Source organism: Acipenser ruthenus, chromosome 24, assembly GCF_902713425.1.
Source record: "Acipenser ruthenus chromosome 24, fAciRut3.2 maternal haplotype, whole genome shotgun sequence".
Classification (NCBI taxonomy): Eukaryota; Metazoa; Chordata; class Actinopteri; order Acipenseriformes; family Acipenseridae; genus Acipenser; species Acipenser ruthenus.
The window spans coordinates 2306476-2331945 of record NC_081212.1 but is presented as its reverse complement, the minus strand read 5'-3'; the positions used below and the strand labels follow the sequence as shown (position 1 = coordinate 2331945).

The window sequence follows — 25470 nt, the reverse complement described above, 5'->3', positions numbered from 1 at the left end:
TCATTTCAATACATTTTGTTCTTCCAGGGTTGGGGTCAATTCCAATTCCCTTTTAATTCATTAATTTATACGTTTGTGAATTCGAGAACACCTGGCAGTAACAGCTGCAGGTTTCAGGGTCAAACATTAGTAAAGTGTCTGTGAAAAGGGTATTCCTGCTAAAACCCCACTTCTGCACAGCACAGGTGACACTCGTTTCTGCTCCCAGTTTACTGTGTGTTGACACTGCATGCTACTATACAAACACAGAAATAAATATACAGGACAAAAGATCTTGTTCAAAAGATACCTTTCTATATATTCAAATAATAATTATAATTACCGAGAACTGTCCCAGAGCGGCCCCTGCCTGCCACCAAGACTGTTAGCAATTATAGATCTTATTAAAAAAAAAAAGTATATTGAAGCAATTAAATAAATAACCTTTGCTACCTGTGCCTAGACATCAGGGGTTAACTGCCATGTTGGAATATCCTGTACAAATCTTTTGCATTTTGTTCATTTACTGATAAACGTGTCCAGGAATTGGCAATAGACTTTTTTCTGTGGCGCTGCGGCCGGTACAAAGTGACCCCCCGTGTGGGTCAGTACTTGGGGGTTCTGGAAACCCGCGACTAGCTCTCTGCTCATGTGATCCGGTATGACCCGGTCCGTTTCGCCAAACACATGCAGCGTTGGCATGGAGACCGGCGTGGTGTAAAAGCGAGCGTGTTCCTCGCACACGCTCCGGAACCCGGCGATCAGGACAGCAAATCTGAAAGAGAACGGGCCCTGAGCGTCACCTGCCTGCCCCTGCAGGGCACAGATCATCGCCACCAGGGCGGCGCCCTGACTGAAGCCCAGGATCCCGTCGAAAGGGCCCTGCTCCCTCACGACTCGCCTCACTGCCTCCAGGCTCTCCTCCAGGCCCAGGGAGGACTGGCAGCTCTCCCCAGCGTGGAAGCTCCGCTCCTGGGCGTTAGAGAACCACCAGCCCCTTGGGTCTTCCGCCTGGCTGTCGGGCTCCACAGCTTGGGAACCTGCAAATGCAACCAGAGAAAAGGGTGGCAAGACAAATATTAGGGCTGTAACGATACGCTAATGTCATCCTTCAAAAAAAAAGGAAGGAAATCCGAAAACATTTGGGGGCTTCTTACTTTGGAGATGAGAACATGTATAATAAGTAACAGTGGGCATGTAAGATGTGGCTGGATTCTAAAACAGCAATGTTACCACAATGCCAGCACACTGAACAGTGAGCGAATGAAACCATTCGACGAGGCAGCTAACGTGGGTTTTTATACAGTACTGAAAAAGCTGCTGTTTCAGCGGCGGCCTGTTTCAAAAGGTCTGTGCAAGAACGTGCTTTGCAAATGTTTTTTTTCCAAAACGTCTTTCAATAAAAAGCAGTGATACTACAGTACTTGTGTCGTTCCTTACTGTCCTGTACAGACTATCTACCACTGACTTGCTAGTGAGGCTATTTAGCGATACACAAGGAGTGCGATTTAGAGTCACATTCAACAGGGGCTGGTCTCAGCGTTTCAAAGTACGGGTTATTTCTGTCGTCCCGGATCATCCAATGAATAACTTCATAATTAAACTGTACGTATATCACCTGCAGTGCTTGAGCTACACAATTAAAGCCGATACTTTTTCCTGTGTAAGAACAGCAGCACCGACAACCCGTTTCAGTGTGTAAACTAGGACTCGTCCTGAAATGCGTGAGTTTGCATTATTATTATTGTGTTGTGAAATACTTCAAATGACCTGTAAACAGGTGAGGGGTGCTGTCCGATGGGCTCCCCCGTGTTGCACAAACAAACCCAACACAGTCAGTCTTACCCCGCGCTGGTTCTTGCTGCGGGGCGGGGTCGGTGACCCGCAGCGGGGCGCTCATATAGACCAGCTCCGCGTGCTTTTTCAGCGCCTTCCTGAGCGCCCCGGTCCGCTCCCGGAACGCGTTGCCGTTCTGCCGGTAACCATGGACACAGAGAATCCGGAGCAGTCCTGGGGAGGAGGTCATCGCGACCGGGAATACAAACCCGCTTAATTGAACCAAACGTACACCCGCTACTGAAATACAGCACTTCCAGGTCCGCCAACACGGGACTGCCGAGGAGAAACAGCGCTCCTATGCTCTAAGGTTCCCTCTGCAGGCGACAGAGAACAGGAAGACAATGCACGTCTGTGTTACAAATACAGTATATGTATACTTTCCATAATTATTAACACAGCTTATTGATAAACGCATGCTTTTTACAGATCGAATTTGTTTGAATTGTATCAGGAGCACAAGATTCAGTGACCCTTCCGATCTGTAACCTGATGTGAATGCTTTGATTGAACCCGACATTGTACCGCTTTGTTGTAAGAAAAATAAAAAAAAAGATTTCATATAAATAAAATATTTAAAAAAAAATTACCACCTGCCATAACGTTGTCAGTGGGGAAACACAGTTTTGAATTCCATCTGCCCTCCGTACATAAAGCTGAAACAGACTTCAAAACAGGAAGATGCTGGGATTCTGTTTTGATAACCGTAAGCAATCAATCACGCTAAGGAGAGGCCATCTATTACATATTAGACGGGGTTTTATATATTATAATGTTAATATATAATTTAATATTCCTTTAGATTTTTAAACACGGAAAAACAACATTTGCCCCATCTCTATAAAGCGTGGTGTCGCCCCTACAGCAGGAGTTCCTGTCCTTTGCAAACACTGTAACACTTTGATGAATCAAAACCGCTTTCCTCCATCCGACAGTCAATGGTTTGCGAGACTGTTTCCCTCGGACACCTGCGATTTCCTTTCAAAGCCAGACGACACACCCCTTTCTCATCCGCAATTCTGCAGATTGCAGTGAAAAAGTAAGTTAATGGTTTCTCTTTCTCTGTTAAAGATCCCTAAAATAAATGCACTTAAAAAATAAACTGCAAACTGCAACAGAGACACAGGGGTGGTTTGCTGCTCCAGGTTATTCTGCAATGCCACGCATTGCTAGGCTTGCTAGGCTAGTTTTTAAAGATTGCAATCTGCAATCTGCAGAACCTGCCCCGCAGCAGACAGACAGCACCGCAGAGAAACCCCAAAATCAGCAGATCCTTCTTATCTTGCGCTGCAGTAAGAGATGAAAAAACATTTCTGAAAATGTATTTATTTATTTAAGTTTTAAAAAGCTACGGTAACACAATGCACGGCGTGTTCAAATTCTCTGGAAATGAACAGATCTGATTCGTTTTGTAATTAACGTGACGTGTTTAAGACATGCATGTTGGTTAATAACGGCCGGAGAGCAGAAGGAGACGAATACAAAACAACCCCAGCGGGTCGCATCGGATTTCTGTTTGTTTTATTTATATCCGATGTCCGGGCAGGTAAACATTCAGCCCACACTGAAGCAGTCGGTTTGTTACACTGATTAAAAGTCAATGATGATTTTGGTTCAAATGGCAATTCTGGCGCTGTGTTCGTTTGGAGTCTTGTTTCTCATTGGCTGCTTGCTGTGACAGGGGGGCTGGTCGGTGGCTGTGTCGATTCCTCTTTGCACCTGCAGGTGGCGCACTCCTCTGACTTGCCGGGACCCTCTGTGGACTGGGCTGCAGCCTGCTTACCCTGCTGGGAAACAGAAGTGGAAAATTAGTCAGTAAGATACCCCCCACCCCCACCCCCACCCCACACACACACCCCACACACACACAACATATCACCTGTGCTTTTCAGTGTTTTAAAAAAGAGAAAGAAACCTCCAGGTAGATGGGGCAGGTCCAGATGATCCACTAACACACCGAGACCCCGACACGCACTCAAAGCTGGGGTCCAGCTTGTCACTAAGTCCCAACAGTACAGAGCAAGAAAGGACAGACCCTCACAGGCAGCACCAAGCCTGCAGTACTGCCCTTTTACCCCAAGGTGGTGGTAAAAGCACAAGCTAACACTCTCTCGCCAGTCCTCACTCCATACCCCAGAGTACAGGTTTCTACTTCAACCAAGAACTGAACAGAACTATTAAATCTGCATTGTTTTCCAGTGGTGCACATTGAGGACCACACTCACAAGCTGACAAACCTCAGACTTGAAATGGATCCACCGTGATGTGTGTGTGTGTGTGTGTGTGTGTGTGTCCCGCCTCCCCACTGCACACACCTGGGCTGATTTTCTGCTCGGTCGCACGGGTTGGTTGGTTGGGTGATTGACAGCCCACGGTCCCAGACTCTGATTGGAGTAGAAATCCATCGGGTAGGTCTGCTGCCACTCTACATCCTTCAGGGCAACTGCAGCCTGGGAGAGGGTGAGAGGGTGAGGGGGTGAGGGAAAGAGAGAGACTGGGTGAGAGGGTGAGGGGGTGAGACGGTGAGAGGGTGAGGGGGTGAGAGGGTGAGGGAAAGAGAGAGACTGGGTGAGAGACAGAGTTCTGTCAGCTGTCTCTCCACACCTCTAAAACCCCCGGCTCTCTGAACAGCACTCTACGTTGAAGACAGCAGATCAAAGCAGTGCTCGTCAATATTCTTTATTTTTCACTTGAGGACTTCAAAGTGAGGAGTGTGTGTGTGTTTTTAAAGCAAATGAACAACTGAAAATCCCAAAATGCAAGAAAAGCATTTCAAAACCGTGCTGCGTTTCCCCGTAATCCGATTGCCTGGCTGTGTATCTGAAAGCAGTGGTTTCAGAACAGGTGTCGTGAATTAGGGTCATCTTTTCCGTTATGGAGTCACAAACACCACGGCCCACCTCCATAGAAAACGATGGTTGGGACTGTCCGATTGTCATAGAATTAGGAAAACCCAACGCTGTGCTGAAGCTGCCAAAGTCAGAATGATTCAAAAACAGCCTGGACCCTGTAACCCCACTGACTAACACAGCATCCACAAACAGGCCAGCTTGTGTTCAGGAAACGAAGCACACAAGCAAGCTGAACACAATTGGCCTCACTGCTGCTGGTATTATTATTATTATTATTATTATTATTATTATTAGCCCCTTAGTCTCCCAGCACTCTATGTCTCTCCTAACAATGCTTTGCAGGGAACACATGTTCAGAGCTCTGTGCCTTTCCTGGTTTTTAGCTCCATGAAGCTTTGGGAGGACAGTGCCTGGGGAGCTGGAGCTACAGCAGTGTGCAGAGCGCAGGAACTTGTGAACGAAGTGCAGGGAGAGGAGATATCCGCGCCGGTGTTACTGCAGAATCATTTATCATCCTGGAAGCTGTTGTAATGGATCTCTAATGGAGCCCCCGCTGTTCCTAATGGCAGGCTGGCTGAGGAGTGCGAGGTCGGAGTACACTTTCTTTTTGCATTACTGCACCGCAAATCACCGGCGCTCAACGAGAGCACTTCCCCACTCAGAACGCGAGCTCATTTCTCGCAATCCTGGTGCGTCTGCTGCGGAGGACTGACGTCTCTTTCCTGAGCAGCACGCTGTTCCTCCAAGCTCCTCGCAGAGCAACGCTCTCTTGGGAAAACAAGTCGCTCCCAGAGAAAATATTTGTATTAATAAATGCCACGTAATTGATTGATCACACTTCAATCACGCATTTATTTGTTATTCAATCGTTATTCTTGTATTTTCAACCTCTTTGGAGACCCAATTTGTTTGAAAAAAATGTATATGTGTGTGTTTCTTTATTTGTAGCTGTGATTATTACTGCTGGTTATTTAGAATAAAACAGAGTAAACATGTTAATGTGGGGAGCTGTCTGTGTTACTTTTCAGTGTAATTGTAATTCCATTGTAATTGTAATGGCATTGTAATTGTAACTGCATTGTAATTGTAATTGTAATTCTAATAGCATTGCATTGTAATTGTAATTTGAGCACACAAATCTGCTGTAATTGTAATTAACCCCAGGTCTGCTCTCAACCCCTCCCTCCCTTCTCCTCCATCGCTCCCTCACTCATTCTCTCGGTTTAGCCTCTCTTCCCTGACTCTCCTCTCCCCTGCCAGTCTCTAATTATCTTTCCCTCTCCCCTCCTCCTCTCTCCCAGTTTAGCTGTCTGTGTTCACTCCTCCTGATTCCCCATTTGCATGGGAAGTATAAATATAAACATGAGGCTCCCTTAAAATAAGCCTTCATTCATCCCCGCTGCGGCCCCTTTCATTGGGTGGGAATTTATTAAAAAAAAACATTAATAAAAAGACGACTCAACTAAACTGGTCCCGGGGCTATGTGGCTGTTACCATGGAAACCGCATGACAAGTAACAAGGGATTTGAGGTTTTAATTATTCATGTGTATATATTTATTTATTTTAGCGAGATAGGGAAGGGGCTAACTGTGACTGACTCTCTCTCTCTCTTTCTCTCTCTCTCTCTCTCTCTCTCTCTCTCTCTCTCTTCTTTATTTCTCTATATCCACTCTGAACCAAGCAGCTGCATCCACAGCATGTCAGCAGCCTGCTTCAGCGTATTTAAAAAGGCACCAGAGCGGTGCTGAAACACTACAGACATCGGGACACACTGCCTGGGGTCCAAAACCAGACCGGATCCAGGGGTTAAGGGGTTAATGACGGTGTGCATCGGTTACGGTGCCTTTTTATATGTCTATAGGTTTGCGTTAAATAAAAAATAAAATGTAAAAGGACCTGTTTAAATGTTGTAACGGCGTAATCTAACCAGCAGGGGGAGCCAGTCAGCTTTGATACGTGGGCTGTTCCGTACGGGACCCTAAGCTGCTGCTCAAAGTGGTTGTCTCATTATAATTTAATAATAACACCTGATTTAATATCTATTTTTATACCTCCTTAAGCTTTTTACGCATTATGGAAAACAGCTAAAACGCACTCAATCTCCTTCGGTAAAGAGGTGGGGAATGAGTGAAACACCAATAAATCTGTGCAGTGCTGTGCAGAAATGCAATGCTGAACAGACAGAGCTTCACAAAGCTTCTACTGTCTCACAAGAGAGCAGCACGGGAACAAAATGACTCCAAGACGGTGTGATCCAGCCACCAGGCCACACTCCATCCCTCCCTCCCAGTCACTCAGCTCTAACCACTGGTCCGCTCTGGCTTCTCCCCAGCCCCTCAGCTCTCCCTGCTTCTCTATCTCCCTGACCCTTGGCTCTAGCTACTGAACAGAAAGCTCCCCATGAATGCCAATCACAGCAGAAATACTGAAGCTCGTTTCTCTGTTCTGAGCTCACCGGAGTCCGTTTTTTCGAACAGGCTAATTAGGTGTCTGAAGGGAGAGGTTAAGGGGGCGAGCACAGGGCAGGTCAGGGTGTCAGAGAAAGGACAGAGATCTTTTGAACCCCCGACCCCAGGAACGTGCGGCTGTTCTGAGACCCTGACGGGAGGGAGAGGGGAATTATTCATGATCTGAGTTCTGCGCGGTGGCTGGAGCTTCACTCTGCAAGTTACATAACGATACAGCAAGCTGGGAGAACCGAATGATACTGCACAGCTATGACCAAACGTTTCCCTACAGAATCAGCTCACTCTGCTTCATGAAGACGAATGCAACCTGCTGAATAATGTTACGTTAACATGTTGAATTACACACCACCGCTTTGTAGTTTTCCCAGATACTTCATGTGACATTTTGAAATCTAACATGAAATACTGTACTACTATTATTGCTTCCGGTAGACTTTTGCGATCTCATTTTGTAGTTTCTTTGATGACATGATGTTAAAGATCTAAATGATGTTCATATAGCCAGCTCTTACCTCGTAGGGGGTGAGAAGGGGTTTGGAGAAGGCGGTCCCCCAGTCAATGGAAAGTCTTGGACATGCAATCTGAACCCAGCTAGAAACACAACAAGACAGAACAGCAATTCATTCACGGGTTGATTCTGGAGCAAAGCTTCCTAAACGCCTGCTTCAGGTGGGGTCCTGCTACTCAACTACACCAGCCTGCCCATTCCTGATTCTCTGTATTAAGGAGGTGGTGCGGTCCAGTCATTAAAGTCCAGGGATTGTAACCAGAAGGTCACCGGTTCAAATCCCACCTCTGCCACTGACTGACTCACTGTGTGTGACCCTGAGCAAGTCTCTTAACCCCCTTGTGCTCCGTCCTGCAGATGAGATGTTAAATCAATGTGCTATTGTAAGTGACTCTGCATATAATGCACAGTTCACAGCCTGCCTCTGTAAAGCGTGTGGTGATGGTGGTCCACTATGAAAGGTGCTACATAAAAATAAAGATATTATTATTATTCTCAGATCTCAACTGCAGCAGCGATGGACTCCTTCAATAGCATTTGGAGCACATTTTTCAAAGCAGGGATGAAAGTGCAGAAAAGGCTGAGAATTTGAGGTACAAAGCTTCCTAACCTCTCTGCAAACCGATCTGAATGCACACTTGCCTCGTTCATTTGCACAATCTAATGGATTCAAGCTACCTATTTGAGGAATCCATTTCCAAAACCCACTGCATGTTAACCAGTTTGGAGCCGATTGGGTTTTCAATGGGATTCGAATGCATAGGATTATTGGCATGGATTCATGCAAACAATATCAAGCAAGAAGAAATGTTTTCTAAACGATCAATTACTAAAGGAACAATTCCCTGTGCATGCAAACGCAGGAATAGGGTGGCACTGGAACTGTATTCTAATGAGGAGGCGACAGTGTAGAAGGACAGACACATTTCATCAAAAACAAATTTAAAAACAGAAACAACAGACTGCAAGCAGCTGATAAACTGGAAACTCTCCTCCCTTCTTGTAAGTGTTTGTGTTTCTGAGTCATCACACTTCCAGGTATTGCAACATATGATATTCCTATGAAGATGCCTCCTGTGCTTTAAGCAATATCCTGTGTAAATTTGTGTGATAATAGTTTCATTATTTTTTTTCTCCCAGCAGCCCCCTTGAAAGCAGAAGCTGCGTCTCTCAGGGGCTACCCTAGATACGGATCTTTAGCGATTCACAGACTGACGAGAGCTGTAATAAAGCTTGCTAATGAGCCCGGGCGCATTCCAGCCACGCTCGCTCACCCTCCCTGGGTGCCGTGGCTCCGCAGTGAAACGGAACTCCGTATCCCTGAGCTGCCCAGGGTCCCAACCTGCGGCTCCGCAGGCTAATCCCAGGAGCTCCCGAAACAAATCCACAAATTAATTATTCCCCAAGACTCCCCAAGGACAGCATCGCAACAAGCCAGCTTGTGAATACAGGTAGCCCTATTGCACATACAGTAGACATTTCAACTCTTTTCTACACATGGAAACCTGTAACACAAGCAGGACCTAGTACACAGAGGAACCTAGACTAACCTAGTGTAAATGGCACAGTGACAGATCAGTCATTAATTCCACAGGTAAATGGACAGGTGGAGGGGTTCAGAGCAGCCCAGTCTGAGGAGTCTGAAGCTGTGATCCTGGGAGTCTCTGAGCACGTCCAGCTTCCTCAGGGAGCCAGTCCTAGCGTGTGGTTCTAATAAGGGAGCTGCTGGCAGCAATCGCACTGCAACCAGGGCGTGCAGCACAGACACAATCCACAATAATCCACACCGCTGTTACACTAAACCCAGGGCAGCGTGGCTGACAACCACGGCTCCTCACACGCACTGCCGAGCAGGGTCTGCAGTGCGGACTCCAAACCATCAGACTGACAGCAGCACTACAATAACACCGACCAACAGAGCGGCCCTGTGTTATAATATTATTGTAATTACAGCACCAAATACTTCACATTTTAAAAATATAACTACATCGCATTACCTTTAAGAATACTTTACCATGTAAGTTTTCAAGACTGACTGGCGATGCGCAGTGCACTGAAGCCCACAGGGGAAGCAATGTGCACTGAAGCCTGTGCCACACTGTTAAACTTCCCCACAATCGGCCTTGGGCGATCTAAAATAATTAGTCAATCATACAGAACACGCATCAAACAATATTAAACTGGTAGCAAAACATCAGGACCCTGTTCACAATGCAATTTCTTTTTAAAATCAGACCTTTTGAGCTCTTCAAGAGGGACTTTCTTATAAATATATAGTGTGCTGACACGGTCTCTTCTGGTATGAGAAGGTTTGCTCATGAGCAAGAGGGTTTAAATGAAGACAGAGGGCTGTCTGCACACACCACCTGTTTCTAATCCATTGTAAGAAGAGCAGGGTGTATATTAAAATAGGAATTAGCTCATTCTAAAGGTGTCCAGCTCCAGCTTTGATAGAAGCTACCAATTATCCAGCTAAATTCTACTTGCTACAAATACACCTGCTTCTTCGAACCTCGATGACACATGTCACAATACCAACACAAGACAGCTTGGAAGGCAGGCAGCTTTGCACACTGAGGCCATGTGGTGTCAGCCTGGAGGAGCAGGAACCGGGAGTGTCATGAATAAGGCATGACCCCCCAGAACACGGTAACGAATGCCGTGTCAGGCACAGGGCCCTACCACGAACACCGGGTCACGCGGTCCACCAGCCACATCAATTCAGCTCACACAGCCTCTCCGCCAGCGACATGACCAGGAGGCTGATTAGGGTCATTACTGCAGATGTCCAGCAAATCAAGGATCAGGGGAGGGAAATTAGGAACACCTACAACTGCATTGTCAATAGGGTGTAGAGCCACCATAGGCACCCAGAACGGAAGCAACTCCCAGGGGTGCAGCCAGCGAGCCAGTGAGGTATTTAAACTTGTTCAGGAGGGATACAGGAACCTTCCTCAACGATCACCTCCACTTACTCCTCACATACAGCTTTCAACAGGACACGAACAAGCAGGTTACTGCGAGCATGCTAGCACAGAGAATACGTTCTTATTACATGCAAGCAAAGTCAAATCACCTGCCCACAACTTATGCCCAAAAGTACTGTGCTGGAGTTCAGCCTGAACTAGAACTCCCATAACATTAAAATTGCAACTAGCAGAGCGCTTAGCGAGCCGAGCGGTGTTCGAGCAGGGTTGAGTTAGAGGTCAGCCCACTATTTACACACATGTGTATTTATCGATTTAGCGGCATGAATGCGCTAGCAGCACGCCAGGAAGGCATCAATCAATACGAACAATCACTCAAAACTCTGAGCCGGCAGGCAGGGCAAACTGTGTTGAGACACATTTCAACAAACAAACGTCACAGAGGGACCCATGCACAACCACGGCAGCTGAACTGCTAATTCGATGGAAGTCGGACACACACTTTGGTTTTTTTGAAACTTGAATACAAAATACTGTAGAAGTCATGGCATAGCCAGAGGATTCAGCAAGTGGTTCGACAGCAGCAGCATCTTCACAGCCTGCTGATTTTTCTTTTACAGACTGTCTGGATCTCATTATTAAAGCCAGCACGCCTTCATCAACAATTCATGCTCACTGCACAGAGTGAGAGCAGAATCTCTCCCCGTCCAGCTAATCTTAGAACGCTGCCGAACATTCTAGAACTCCTGCACGCTCGCTGCACCAGTTCACTGCGAAATGCCAGCTGCCGGTTTGTTTGTTAACTTACTTTCTTGAGAAAACTTCCCCCAGCGTTACACTGCCGAGACTTCATAAAATGAGTTTATTAAGCATATAGATTTAACTATAGAAAACGGAAGATGTTAAACAAGACAATTAGACCTAATTGCACCCCCTTTTTTTAATATAACTATGGGACGCTCTGAGGTTTGCGCATTACTGTTTAAAAAAACACAAATGTTCCGGGAGAATTGCTGTGATGGCTTGAGTGCACTGTTCAATACCATTCAGATTTCACTGTGCAAAAGTGCACTTGCAGTACCGCGCTTCTGTCTGTAGGGGGAGAAAATCCACCCCACCCCCCTTAGTAATCTAATAATGCAAGGGATTTGAAGAAAAGGAAAGAAAAAAGAAAGTGCATTGAAAAAAAGAAAGAAATGGATTGCAAGGCATATCAAACAAGCGCGTCCAGTGGTTTCTTTGAAGTGATTCTGTCATACAACATCTCGGGAGGACCCTGAATCCAGGCACTGCATTTAATCACATGTGGCCGACGGCTTTGCCTTTCTCCTGTGAAGAACAAAAACCAAATGCAAAACCAGATCTCTGTGGCAGCCAGATAAGAGGCAGGCAGGCAGCATCCAGCCAGTCCCGTCCCGGCTTTATTAGACACCAAATGCATTTCTCTTGTATTGAACTGCGGGGCGACCTCTGTAGCTGCTGCTGCCTTTCCTTCTTCCGTTCTCCCTTCTTTCTTTTCTTTCTTTTCAAAAACTTTTTGTTTGTTCCTTTTAAAAAATATATATTCGCTCGGTCAAAGGAAACAAGGTAAGCGTAAAAAACAAAAAAAAATGATGAAAAAGTAAAAGCTAATGTTTGCTCATGTGCGGCAGTCACAGAGCTGGTTTCACAGAACAGGATTACTTTACCACTGATTTGTGTGAAACCGTCCTGTAGTTTTTTTTGTTATTTTTTTGTGTCATGCTCATTTTGTGTTACAGCTGTAAACGTGTACTTTTCCCAATGCTTCACATACTCCTGACGCCTCTCTGTATATGAATAATAATTTAAACACAGCACTGCTCTCTTTACAACCACTGGGACCAGGAATCTAGCTACAACCAGGGAAGTGTGGCAAAAACCGTGGGAGGTGAAGGAGTTAATAATGCCTCCTTCTCCTCTCTCAGCAGTGAGCAGCTGTAGGTACTGTAGGTTGAGTCCTGAACCTGTTTAAAGTCTGCTGTGCTAAGAGTATCCTCATAGTAATTGCTTTGTAGCTCCTCATGCAGTGCCATGCTCTCCCTGTGGGCTCTGCAAAGTTACATTAACCCTCCCCACCTAACCCCTTACTAACAGCTCACCCAGACCAGCGCCATAGTGTCACGCTGTCTCTGAGCTGGCCTGCCACAGCACTGAGGTGGAGAGACACTTTTAATTACTGCAGTATATACCCGCACAGAGTCACAGCACTGAGGTAGAGAGACACACTTAATTACTGCAGTATATACCCGCACAGAGTCATAGCACTGAGGTAGAGAGACACACTTAATTACTGCAGTATATACCCGCACAGAGTCATAGCACTGAGGTAGAGAGACACACTTAATTACTGCAGTATATACCCGCACAGAGTCACAGCACAGCGCTGCATACCGGATTTGATGCTTAAGCGGTTTCCTCAGAATGCACAGCACAGCGCATGGAGTTCACTTGAATTGCCTCACTACAAGTAGTTTTGGGAAAACAACAGCAACAGCATTAAGGAACAACTAATATCTTCCACCAGGATGCGCTCCAGAGACTGGGGACTAATAGGGGAAGATGACGGCTGCAGGGGATAGTTACTAACCACAAGAACCCCAAAACTGAATGAGGGACTGCTAGGAGTTCAGCAGTGCTGAGTGGACTTATCTACCCTAGGACTCTATAGCAGTGTTGAGTTCTCTATCAGAGACCTCTATAGCAGTGTTGCGCTCTCCATCAGAGACCTCTATAGCAGTGTTGAGTTCTCCATCAGAGACCTCTATAGCAGTGTTGAGTTCTCTATCAGAGACCTCTATAGCAGTGTTGAGTATACTATCAGAGACCTCTATAGCAGTGTTGAGTTCTCTATCAGAGACCTCTATAGCAGTGTTGAGTTCTCTATCAGAGACCTCTATAGCAGCGTTGAGTTCTCCATCAGAGACCTCTACTGAAATGCTGAGTTCTCTATCAGAGACCTCTATAGCAGTGTTGAGTTCTCCATCAGAGACCTCTACAGCAGTGCTGAGTTCTCTATCAGAGACCTCTATAGCAGTGTTGAGTTCTCTATCAGAGACCTCTATAGCAGTGTTGAGTTCTCTATCAGAGACCTCTATAGCAGTGTTGAGTTCTCCATCAGAGACCTCTATAGCAGTGTTGAGTTCTCTATCAGAGACCTCTACAGCAGTGCTGAGTTCTCTATCAGAGACCTCTATAGCAGTGCTGAGTTCTCTATCAGAGACCTCTACAGCAGTGTTGAGTTCTCCATCAGAGACCTCTATAGCAGTGTTGAGTTCTCTATCAGAGACCTCTACAGCAGTGCTGAGTTTTCTTCCCTAGAGCCCTACTACAGTATTGAGCGAGCCTGTCTGTGCTGTGCAGTGTGTTAGGGTTTACTTGGTTATGAGGACAGGGGGATAGGAGGGAGCTCCTCCAATGGGGGGGGAGGGGATGATTTCCACGCTCCTGACGCACGCTTCAACAGCCTCTGGACCCATCAGAACAATTTAAACACATTTTTTTAATACCTCTTTGCCAATGTTATTTAATATTAATCCGCTGAAGAGGCTACAAGGCTTCAATTGGAAGTTAAAATGCTCTCCGGTGGTCCACTTTCTATCTTTCAGAGCAGGGCGCTTTATCATCACTTCACATGCAAGGCACAGCTCATCTGGAAAGAGGTGTGACGAGGGCGCGTGTGCGTGTCAGAGCAAGAGCGCATGATGCCAATTCAATAAGAATTCAGGGCTGAATATTATTCCCAAGGGACTGGGTTAAGAACAGGATTGTTGCTTCAGCTGATATGGGGAAGTGGGGAAGCTCCCAGTCAGCTTAATAAATCAAGCAGAAAAAAAAAACTTTTCTTTCCCCTCACTGGGACTATCTATGGCTCAGAGATAGGAATTCTAGATTACAATTAAGAGGCTTAAAAAGGTAAAACTGCATATGGGAATTTATTGAACACCAACCGGAAAATGTGCTGGGATATAGATGCACTGTAAAGAGAGAGAGAGAGGGGGTGTGGAGAAAGAGATAAATGAGAGAAAGGGGAAGAGGGGTCAAAAGCAGAAGGGGAGGACTGGAGAGAGAGGGGGAGAGGGAAATGGAGAGAGAGGGGGAGACAGAGAGGGGAAGAGCGAGAGGGGGAGGAGAGCACCGTTTCCTCTCCAGACAGGTCTAATTGATTACTTATGTTTCAGTTTATAATGAGAGTCAATGTGCACTTTGTATCCTTAGAAATACTAAAATAAACTGAAATCAAATTCACTGGCTTCCGTTTTTATTATGGCACTCTGGTTAATAATATCAATCCCATTTACTGCCCTGCTGTATTCCACCAGACTCTTCATCCCTAGAGGCACGAGATCAGAGAGTTTGCATGCAAGCAAGCTGCTGTGTAACTACACTGTGCTGTATGGAAATACTGTGACAAATAAAGTAGCACTACTCAGCATAGGGAAGGCACACTGCAATTTCAATGTCATTTTGTTGAGCGATTGCACACTGCCGCTAGGTAATTTTCCCAGTAAGTGGCTGTTGCCCAGCTCTAACACACAGACCTACTTGACTGCAGAAGTGTGTTTTCGAGCGCCCTGCATTTGAGAACACAAATAGAACGAAGATGCAAGGCTGCTGCATGAGATTGTAAACCAGGGCACACACAGAGCCCTGGTCATCATAATCACACAGACCCTGAAAGGTTACACACATTTGTATAAAAACGGAGAAGTTATCAGGTTACAGCCAATCTCAAAAGCCTAGGGGAGGCTGGGAGAGCGTGATCACAGTTTGACAAAGAATCAAGGCAGTTCTCATGTCCAGTGTGGAGTGACGGACGGACGGACGCATGAGTTTACTGAAATACGATTCCAAAGATTTAGTCAAGCCTAACACGTTACACATGACAAACTATTGGAACTCTTTAAAATAAGTATTACAGGAGATCACGGTCTGCTGGGAAGTCCTGTTGCTCAGTTCAGGCACAGAGAGAACTCTGAATTCAGCAGATTTGTTGTGCCGATTACACAGCGCTGATCTTATCTGTGCCTGTTACTGAGAGAGCATGAATAGGGAACTCAGGACTGGAGAAAGCTTCCCAGACAGGCAGCTCCAGCACACACACACACACACACACACACACATCATTTATTAATGGATAAACAGCTTCAAAATAACACTGTACAAATACCCCAGTGCTGGTCTGACTGGGATCTGCGCTAACCGTGCATCTCTAATGCTTCCTCCCTCCAGCGATACGTAATTGAGCCTCATTTCATGTTTGTAAACTTAATGTTACATGTCCTAGTTTCTGCAAGGTTTGTTTAATGATCAGGAGCTGGTATTGTAGCGAGGGAAACAGAGGAGGGGTGGGGGGGGTGAATCATGGAGAGAGTGCGGGGGAGGGAAGCATCTTAAAATTAGACGAAGGTTGGCAATACACGGGTGACTTGTTTTGACAATAACATGGTTTAGAGTGAGAGAAAGACAGACGGAGAGGAAAGGGGAGAGAAGCAGGAAGAGAGAGGGAGACATGGGTGAGAGGGAGTTAAAGAGAGAGAGAGACAGAGGGGGCAGGGGGATGGAGAATCCAGTGGAGTGATTAGAGCTGGAAGACTGGGAATGGGGGATAGGGGGGCGATCCAGTGTGGCACAGTGGTTACAGATGAGGGGCTGGGAGGGAGGGAAGCAGCACGACCTTATGGTTAGAGCAGAGTGAGCTAAGATGCTGGTACAGTGCAGTATTTCTCGCGTCTCCTGTCTGATAAAGTAGGGCAGACGTATAAATAATTAAATTACTTTCCCCCTGTGCCCAGCCAGGAGGCAGGCTCGCTGACTACACCATCAAAACCCGGGCTTAGCACGACTGGCGGTCACATGACCTGGATCACAGCACTTCGACAGCAGCAGCCTCGCCTCTTTTGATCGGTATTCCAGCCCTTTGCTGCTACTGGCTGTCTGGCTAAAACACCAGAGTCCACAGACCCGCCCCACGCATCAATGTCTCAGTCCGGTCCGGCTTGTGAACTGGCTAACCACTCTTCTCCAGCGCTCTCGGAGATGATTAATGCTTCTCAGGCTTCACAAGAACTTATTCATAAGAATGCTTTTTAAATAAAATCATGAACTGAAATGCTGTCAAGTGACACCTAAGACACATTAAAACACTGGTCAATGTCTCATAAGACGTCTGGACTGTGATGAGACAAATCCTTTACTGGCAGGACTAAGGCACTCTGAAGCAGAGGGACAGGATTTAAGGTGTCCAAGCTATGATAAGACAAGTCTCTCGCTAGCGGAACAATGGCACCGAGGTATGGAGGGACAGGGTTCCAGGGGTCTTACGCGTCGATGTCCTGCAGCAGGTCCAGTTTGCTGGGGAAGATTTCAGAGAGCAGCACTCGAACGAACGGGAGACCGAGGGCCTGTAGACGAGACTCAAGGTGCTGCAGAGAGAGAGAGAGAGAGAGAGAGAGAGAACACAAGGTGTAAATGTACAGCACCTGTACTGTTTACAGTCAACCATTAAACACATTTAATTAGGATTCCACGGAGAGTGTAAATCTCACTCTCAGAATGTCAATGACAAAGCATTTGCAACGTTTGCCCCACAACAGGCTCGATATACACAAATTAAATACGTCAATATCAGGTGTTCGTCAGTTTATTTTATTTAGATTTCACACCTTACAATATGGTTTTGAAGTGTTCTGCCTCTGATCCATTTGAGAGTTTATTTCTTCTGTGCTCTTTGCATGGCAGGCCTGACACGGTGACAGCGCACGAGAAATACAAAGACATGCCATGCAAACCTGAAGAGGCTGGTAAGATGCTTATGAGAAGTAAGGAAATGTTTTGGTTTTTGCTGTAGGTTTTGAAGGTCTTTGGTCAATACCCTCTGCCCTTCAGAGCCGGAAGCAGATCGCAATCCAGTCACGCCAACCCAAACCCGACAGGACGATAAACTGCGGTCAACTGACCACAGTGCCTCTCTGGGTTAGGAAGATGAATCTGTTTTTTGAGAGTGCAGTGCAGTAGAAGGAGGACAGTAGGTTGAATCAGTCATTTCACACAAAGCACGAAAAAGACACGAGCAGCAGGGGGCCGCAGCACAGAGAGGAGAGCGAATGGGGGGGAATAAATCAGGACGTAATGAGCTTCCTAATATACAGTCTTCACCCCCTCCCTGCACGCAGATCAAGTGGAATACACACTGCACTGGTAACTCTGCCCAAAGAGAAGCTCAGGAAAGTCCCTTACTGAAAACACTCTCATTTAGCTCAGTGTGTTAAACTTCACGGTGTTCAGACAGGGACAGACAGAGAGACACCACTGTAAGCACAGCCACAAATAGTTTCTAACAGGGACATGACTTATTACATGAAAACCTAGAGAGAGAGAGAGAGGGCGAGAGAGAGAGAGGGAGAGAGAGCCCCCTAGAGGATAGCACATGGCACAGCAAAGCAGAGGTATGCAGGGTGCTGAGGTAGGGAGACACATCTGTTTTGTTTTTTGGTTCTGGAGCTACTTGCGTCTCTGGCAGGATCTGTGTGAGTGAGGGGGTGGGGGTCTCTCGCAGTCTCAAACCCAGCATCTGGGAGCCTGACGCCAGGGGGAGCTGCCCGCGAGCGCGAGGCTGATCCACAGCGACGGGCCATTCATTACAAAGGCTCCCTCGCAGCGGGGAGCGCGCTCTCACCTGCCAGCCCTCATCCGTTATCCGTCTGCCAGCCCCCCTCCCCTCGTCGACCGCGCTCCCCTCGTCGGCCCCCGCTCCCCTCGTCAGCCCCCCTCCCCTCGTCAGCCCCCGCTCCCCTCGTCAGCCCCCGCTCCCCTCGTCAGCCCCCGCTCCCCTCGTCAGCCCCCGCTCCCCTGTAGCTGGGCTGGATGAGAGATGGGGAGGGTCATACAGGACAGCAGGACAGCCACAGCCCCATGAGAAAACTTTGCTCATTTATTTATACATCCTGAGCGCTCATCTGCTATTGCCAACCAGCTAACCCCAGCAGGCTTGCTTTTATATACTGTATATATATATATATATATTTTTAATAGAAGCGAAAGGCAGAAGCACCTTGAATAAGCCGTTACCTGTCTAGAGCAGACACAAATCTTCAGTGCCAGCGGTGACAGATTAATGCAGGTCTCTCTCTCTCTCGCTGCTTTCAATATACTACATTCATACCTGCCTATCAATATGATACATGATATTCAAGAAATGAAGTTTCTGCTCAAGAGAGACAACTTCCCAATGTTTCGGTATGCTCAACATGGCTTTGTGAAGGGAAAGTGTGTTTGAAAACTAACAGGGCTTGCTAACTACACTCACTTATTTCTATTGAAATCTATTAATGTGCTTGTAATGTCATTTACTACATAGTTAATAACGTAACAGTCTACAATTACTTTCTATTTAGACCTTCAGGCATCGTCAATTTATCCATTTACTTTTCTATATTGTACATGATCTATTTGTATCTAATTTCACTGGAGGTCATTTTTTTGTATAGAACTATTGGTTCATTTGCTTTTTTATTTCTTCTGTTCGATAGGCGATTCTGAATTCTTTTATATAGTCTCTCCTACATATATTATTTTGTTGCAAAATATACCAGAAACAAGGTTGCTAGTTTAGCATGACAGGTTTCTTATGACTGAATATCTATTTTCTCTACAGGCAGGAAGAATATTAACAGAAGCAGAAAGCCTCCATCTTGACAAGCTGAACAAAACAGTACTGAAAACGGCACACGAGCCACACATGTTCCAAGCCGTGCTGTATGTAGGTCACCAGCCGAGGTGCAGCTCATTAAGCTCTGAGCCGCTTGCTCTCTGGTGTCAGTGCGCCTGTCAGACCGAGGGGGAGAGTTACAGATTGAAAACACAAAGCCTGTCAGGAGCTTACCTCTCCCCCGTCACAGATAAAAATAAAAGCACTCCAGGTCACCGTGCAAGCAGCGACTGTGAGACAGATGACCGCGCCGCGGTCCATTCTGAAGACATCTTGATTACGACACCCCCGGGAACAAAGGAACAGCCCTGCCAAGCTCAAAATCAGATGAGCTCTTCTCCAGATACACTGGGCTATATGAGTGTATGAGTGGAGGGGTCCCCCCTCTGTGTCTCACCTCCAGTATCTTGGGGCTCCCCTGCCTGCCCAGCGTCCCCAGTATCAGCCCCCAGCTCTGTGCGCTCCGGGCCGTCTCGATGGCTTGCTTCCTGGTGCCCCGCATTGCATCGTGGTCGTAGTGCTCCCGCGAGAACACCTTGCTGTAAGGATCATACCTGACGAGAGAGAGAGAAAGAGAGAGAGAGAGAGAGAGAGCGAGAGAGAGCGAGAGAGAGAGAGGAACACTGCTGTCAAGGGGCAACACACGCACCTGTGAAGGGACAAGGGCAGCAATACTGCAACACAGAAACTTTCAGACAGATTTCTTGGCACGGTAATTCCCTCAGGTCTGCAGCAGGTGGCGTGTGTGTGCAGCGAGAGACTCGGAGACACCTGCTCTCAGACTGCAGCGGCCAGGCTGAGACAGACTGTCACGCAGCAGGGGTGCTTTCATCTGCAAATCACTGCAGGGACTAATAGCCTTGCTAAGTAATCTACAGGCTTACCACTGACAGTACTGGAACATGCAGGGCATTGCACTGTACTGTACTGTACCGCTGCCAGCAACTGAGGGAGTGGGAGAGAGGGAGAGAGGGAGAGAGGCAGGGTTTCCTAGCGATGAGAACTGAGAGACTGGGAGGGAAGCAGTGGCTCTTGTGGTCAGAGCTGAGGGACTGGGAGGGAGAGAGGGAGGCAGTGTGGCTCTAGTGCTCAGAGCTGAGGAACTGGGAGGGAGAGAGGGAGGCAGTGTGGCTCTAGTGCTCAGAGCTGAGGGACTGGGAGGGAGAGAGGGAGGCAGTGTGGCTCTAGTGCTCAGAGCTGAGGGACTGGGAGGGAGAGAGGGAGGCAGTGTGGCTCCTAGTGCTCAGAACTGAGGGACTGGGAGGGAGAGAGGGAGGCAGTGTGGCTCTAGTGCTCAGAGCTGAGGGACTGGGAGGGAGAGAGGGAGGCAGTGTGGCTCTAGTGCTCAGAGCTGAGGGACTGGGAGGGAGAGAGGGAGGCAGTGTGGCTCTAGTGCTCAGAGCTCAGAGCGTTCGAATCAGTGTGGCCGAGGGGAAGTTTATTCTCACCTGTAAGCAGGAGTGTCAGGGTTAGCGATCATTATCGACTCCAGATGAAAGCGTCCGTCTCCGAGATACCTGAGGAAACACACAGCAGGGTGTGAAAAACCAGGGCTGCATTTCACTGCTGCCAACGCAATACACAGCACACAGAAAACCCACACAAACACATCACACACTTGTTATTTGACAGGATTTGCGTTGATCAGGAAAATCAATCACTGTGCAGGACTCCCACTGCCCCCCACCCACAAATGACAACCGAACGATCACAGAGCGATGGACTGAAGCTTGCAGCTGTCAGGCAGGCAGCCTCGTACACTCTTAATTAAAATGTATAGATCACTGAACGTCCGTATTGTCTTTGTTAGATTGACATCATAAATCGCAGGCAAAAGGATCTGTGCAATTGCCAGACTATTAAGAGGCTGGGTTATTGATGCGGGGCTGACTAGTCCGATGCATATCACTCACACACATATACACTACACTGTACAGTACACACACACATAGATACGCATATACTGTAAAACAGGGAATGAATGCAGCAATGCTTGCATACATACATACATACATATTATACATACATATATATATATATATATATATATATATAATCTCATGATCATGCATATTAATCATAGACTTCCCCCTTTCATTAATTGTAGCAGTGACAGCCACGCATTTAAACAGCTTTTTCCCTGGAACTTGCGCTCATGCTAAACCTTTGTTTGAACATGGCTCAACAGCGCAACCGACACAAGACCCAGAGGAGCTGGCTGAGCAAACGAGCAGTTTATTGGTAGGAACACTGGGTGTCAGTGACAGGACAGGGTTTCCATCACAAGCGAGGGAATGGCTGGTAACTAACCAGTCTCGAGAGTTGGTTATACAGGCCTCCTGTGTCTGATCCGTCGTGGATTAGGACTGCACACCAGCACACTTGCTCAATGTACTGGTTTGATGGCTAATGCTTTTGCAAGGGCACAGTTATGTAGAACACGCTTGATTCAAGCTTCTAATTCTAAGTTCTGAAAGCTGCGTGAACCTGGAAATCAGACCCAGTGCTGTCAGACACGATTGCAATTGTGATGTCATAGTGCTGTATGACATCACAATGGGCTGGAATCAGCAATTTTATATATCTCAAACAGCCAGTTGCCCAATGTTTTGATATGTTACACATATCTTTCTCCATAGTAAAACCCAGGACTGATTCTGTATTTCCTTTATTACACAACTCTGCACTGTCTAACTCTGCAGATCCCTGGGTGCAGGGCTGCAGTCTGCTTTCATCTTATCATTTGCTCAGGCAAGAGACACGTTCCTCCCACAAAACCCTTCATCTGCTTCATTATTCTTCAGTTTAAGAGCAGTGTAAACAAGAGGGCCTGGGAGTCATTAAAAAGTGAATTCCTCAAAGGCTGCAGGCGGGGTGCTCATTGGTCCACACCACAAACCAGACAGGGGCTTCTCTGGTGGATGCAGCACTTGAATCCGGTCAGTCGCCTCTTAAGCTCTCGGTGCTGTGAAGAAAGTCGATGTCCTCTTTTTTGATCTCCGCCGTGCGTTTGATCAGAATGCCAATCTGGCGCTTTTTGCGGCTCAGGCTTACAGATTTCATCTGCTCTTGAAATTCACAAACACGGTATCTGACAGGGACAACAGGTCTGGTCCCCTGTACAGTATATAATTAACCTGGGCAGTCTCTCTCCAGAAGATCCAGCTGCATGGATTAGTCTTCAGCTGCCACATGATGCACAATAACGCTACTCAGATTTCTTATAAAAGTTCACTACAGTAGTTTTGCCGTTTCCCATGGTTATACTGTGCATTTACCATAGTTTATTAATATGCTTTATCAGGGGTGCAAGTCGTTGTGAAAATTGGTGCAAATATGCTTGCGCGCAATCCTGTAAACATCTTCAAGGATGTTTCCACAGGAACACGCCAGCGAGAGAGTCTTCATTAAGCCAATTCCACCGAGCGGGCTCAGGCAATGCCACGCTGCGAGAGTTCCTGCTAAGTAGCCACCCTGACGGATCAATCCTCTCCTGGGCAGCTCTGCTATCAAAGGCAGACGGATTAGCCCAAATGACCCCGTGTTACACAACTACCCCCCGGGGTGAAAGCAGCGTGATCCCACTGGGAGACAGACTACCTACCCTGCTCGCTGTGACCAGCAGGCAGTGGTACGGACTGCATGGGGCAGAACCACATGCAGTAATGCTGAAAGAAAAACTTCTTCTAGACGAAAACGCTTGTCAAAGATTTGATACGTTACTATTACCAGTATTGCCATGTGGCTGATCTAGAGCTTTGCAAGTATATTGGGTCTTCATTGCCCTGCCCATTGCCAAAAAACTGGAAAATGAATCATTTTCATATGCTGAAAAAAATTTTTCAGATGAGAACATAAAAGCTTTCTTGGAGAGACAACTACTGTACACACTGTTGAGACAAACACACACACACACACACGCCCACAAATACGGAATGCTTCAAAGCTCATTACTTCATTACTAAAGGAGTTCTTAGCCATTCTGTGTCAACAGCGATTAAGAGTAATTAAGTACCAATTAAATCCAGATCTGTAATTGCACGATTTACTATGTGTTTGTATGCGCGTCTTGCCTGCCTCCAATCATATTGAAAGGGGAGTCATTGCAAACAAACCTCCCTCAGCTTCAGAAGAGAGGCAGGGAGCCAGCGCATCCTCCCCACACCATGGTTCAGTATGCAGGGAGCCAGCGCATCCTCCCCACACTGTGGTTCAGTATGCAGGGAGCCAGCGCATCCTCCCCACACTGTGGTTCAGTATGCAGGGAGCCAGCGCATCCTCCCCACACTGTGGTTCAGTATGCAGGGAGCCAGCGCATCCTCCCCACACTGTGGTTCAGTATGCAGGGAGCCAGCGCATCCTCCCCACACTGTGGTTCAGTATGCAGGGAGCCAGCGCATCCTCCCCACACTGTGGTTCAGTATGCAGGGAGCCAGCGCATCCTCCCCACACTGTGGTTCAGTATGCAGAGAGCCAGCGCATCCTCCCCACACCATGGTTCAGTATGCAGGGAGCCAGCGCATCCTCCCCACACCATGGTTCAGTATGCAGGGAGCCAGCACATCCTCCCCACACCGTGGTTCAGTATGCAGAGAGCCAGCGCATCCTCCCCACACCGTGGTTCAGTATGCAGGGAGCCAGCGCATCCTCCCCACACCGTGGTTCAGTATGCAGGGAGCCAGCGCGTCCTCCCCACACTGTGGTTCAGTATGCAAGGAGCCAGCGCATCCTCCCCACACTGTGGTTCAGTATGCAGGGAGCTGCAGGTAGAACGCACTGCCTGGTGCACATGCTAATAAGAGCCACTCTCAGCTTCATTGCAAAAGGCACAGCGCTGAACCCAGGGTACAGTGCTGGACTGAGCCTGGCTGTGCTGTTCATCTCAAACACGATTGTACACGTTAACATGTTTATTCTGAATCACCCAGCAAAAACAATCACAGCTACAAATACAGAAATATAACATACAGTATTTTATTTCCCCCCAAACAAAAGGGGGTCACCAAAAGTGGTTGAAAATACAAGGATTAAATATCGACTGGCAAATCATAGTAATTTAACTGCAATCGATCAAGTATGTGGTTCAATTCCATTTCCAGTTCCATTTCCAGTTCCAGTTCCAGTTCCAGTTCCAGTTCCACAGGTGTGCCCAGATTCAGCTACAATTCCATTGACCCTGTAATTCTAAATGAATTCCAAATTGCACAATTTCAATTGATCCTGGCTCTGGTTTCAGCAGCACTACAACACAATCATATAGTAGTTACTGTTAGTAACCCCAAGATCCCCGGGCAGTGGTACTCACACAATGGCGCTGACGGGGCGTTCCAGTTTGGGGGAGGTGCAGCCCAGGATCTCCCCAGGGGACAGGGGGCGGCACTGCGGGACCAGGACATCGAAATGGGGGCGCAACTCTGCACAGGCCGACTGCGAGGGAGAGAGAGAGAGCGAGACAGAGAGTGATGGGGGAGGCAGAAGTGAGCGAGTGTGTGTGAGAGACAGAGAGCACTGGGGGGAGGACGAGAGGGAGTGTGAGATGTGGGTGAGAGACAAATCATCCGTATTCATGAGCTATCAAAAAAAAAAAAAAAGGGTTTTCAAAATGCTCGGACTGTTATTTGTACTAATGACTGTCGTTGTGAAGGTGCTGGGAGGCGCGTTTAAAAAGCTTTTTGAAGCCTGGCCCCTGTCGCTAATCAAACAGCAGAGCGCTCGGCCCCTCTTCATTATTACACAGCCTGCAGCTCACAGCTTTGTTTGAAACACAACGCTGACCCGATTATCAGACTAACGTGCTTTTTAAAAATGTGCTTTTAACATTCCGGAATTCAAGAACAAAAGCCCCTCTCACCCTCCCATAAAGGAAGGACTGCGTTTAGCGAGGCAGTATCAATTTTCACTCCGCGCTCTCACACCACCCCTGGGGTCAGTTCCAGTTCCAATTCCAAATACAGCAGCACGGTTTGATGAGATTCCAATTCCAATTCCAAATACAGCAGCACGGTTTGATGAGATTCCAATTCCAATTCCAAATACAGCAGCACGGTTTGATGAGATTCCAATTCCAATTCCAAATACAGCAGCACGGTTTGATGAGATTCCAGTTCCAATTCCAAATACAGCAGCACGGTTTGATGAGATTCCAATTCCAATTCCAAATACAGCAGCACG

At 47.1% G+C, this 25470-nt stretch overlaps 2 protein-coding genes across 4 annotated transcripts in view; both read right to left on the bottom strand.

Moving 5' to 3' along the window:
• Nucleotides 1-272: 272 nt before the first annotated feature.
• On the bottom strand, nucleotides 273-2318 carry LOC117430867 (esterase OVCA2-like). The gene is made up of 2 exons (XM_034051413.3): nucleotides 1825-2318; nucleotides 273-1019 (listed from the first exon to the last, which is right to left on the bottom strand). Exons 1-2 carry the CDS (start codon nucleotides 2003-2005, stop codon nucleotides 499-501), a joined length of 702 nt encoding a protein of 233 aa, XP_033907304.3. The 5' UTR covers nucleotides 2006-2318; the 3' UTR covers nucleotides 273-498.
• Nucleotides 2319-3125: 807 nt separating this feature from the next.
• The window catches only part of LOC117430380 (2-(3-amino-3-carboxypropyl)histidine synthase subunit 1-like), a 51933-nt gene continuing 29588 nt past the window's right edge, over nucleotides 3126-25470 (bottom strand). The window contains exons 6-12 of one of the 3 annotated variants that reach the window (XM_058997936.1): nucleotides 24605-24726; nucleotides 20748-20816; nucleotides 19697-19853; nucleotides 16914-17014; nucleotides 7649-7727; nucleotides 4131-4265; nucleotides 3126-3599 (exon numbers count right to left, since the gene is read on the bottom strand). In XM_058997936.1, coding sequence (XP_058853919.1) covers nucleotides 3474-3599; nucleotides 4131-4265; nucleotides 7649-7727; nucleotides 16914-17014; nucleotides 19697-19853; nucleotides 20748-20816; nucleotides 24605-24726 — 789 coding nt within the window. In that variant the 3' untranslated portion in view covers nucleotides 3126-3473. Of the gene's footprint in view, nucleotides 3603-4130; nucleotides 4266-7648; nucleotides 7728-16913; nucleotides 17015-19696; nucleotides 19854-20747; nucleotides 20817-24604; nucleotides 24727-25470 lie in introns of all 3 variants that reach the window. The other 2 variants (XM_058997935.1, XM_058997937.1) reach the window with 2 other exon arrangements.

Coding starts and splice junctions, on each gene's coding strand:
- LOC117430867 (XM_034051413.3), bottom strand. CDS start 2,005: ATGACCTCCTCCCCAGGACTGCTCCGGATTCTCTGTGTCCATGGTTAC. Junction 1,020..1,824: donor GCAGCAAGAACCAGCGCGGG/GTAAGACTGACT, acceptor TTGCATTTGCAG/GTTCCCAAGCTGTGGAGCCC.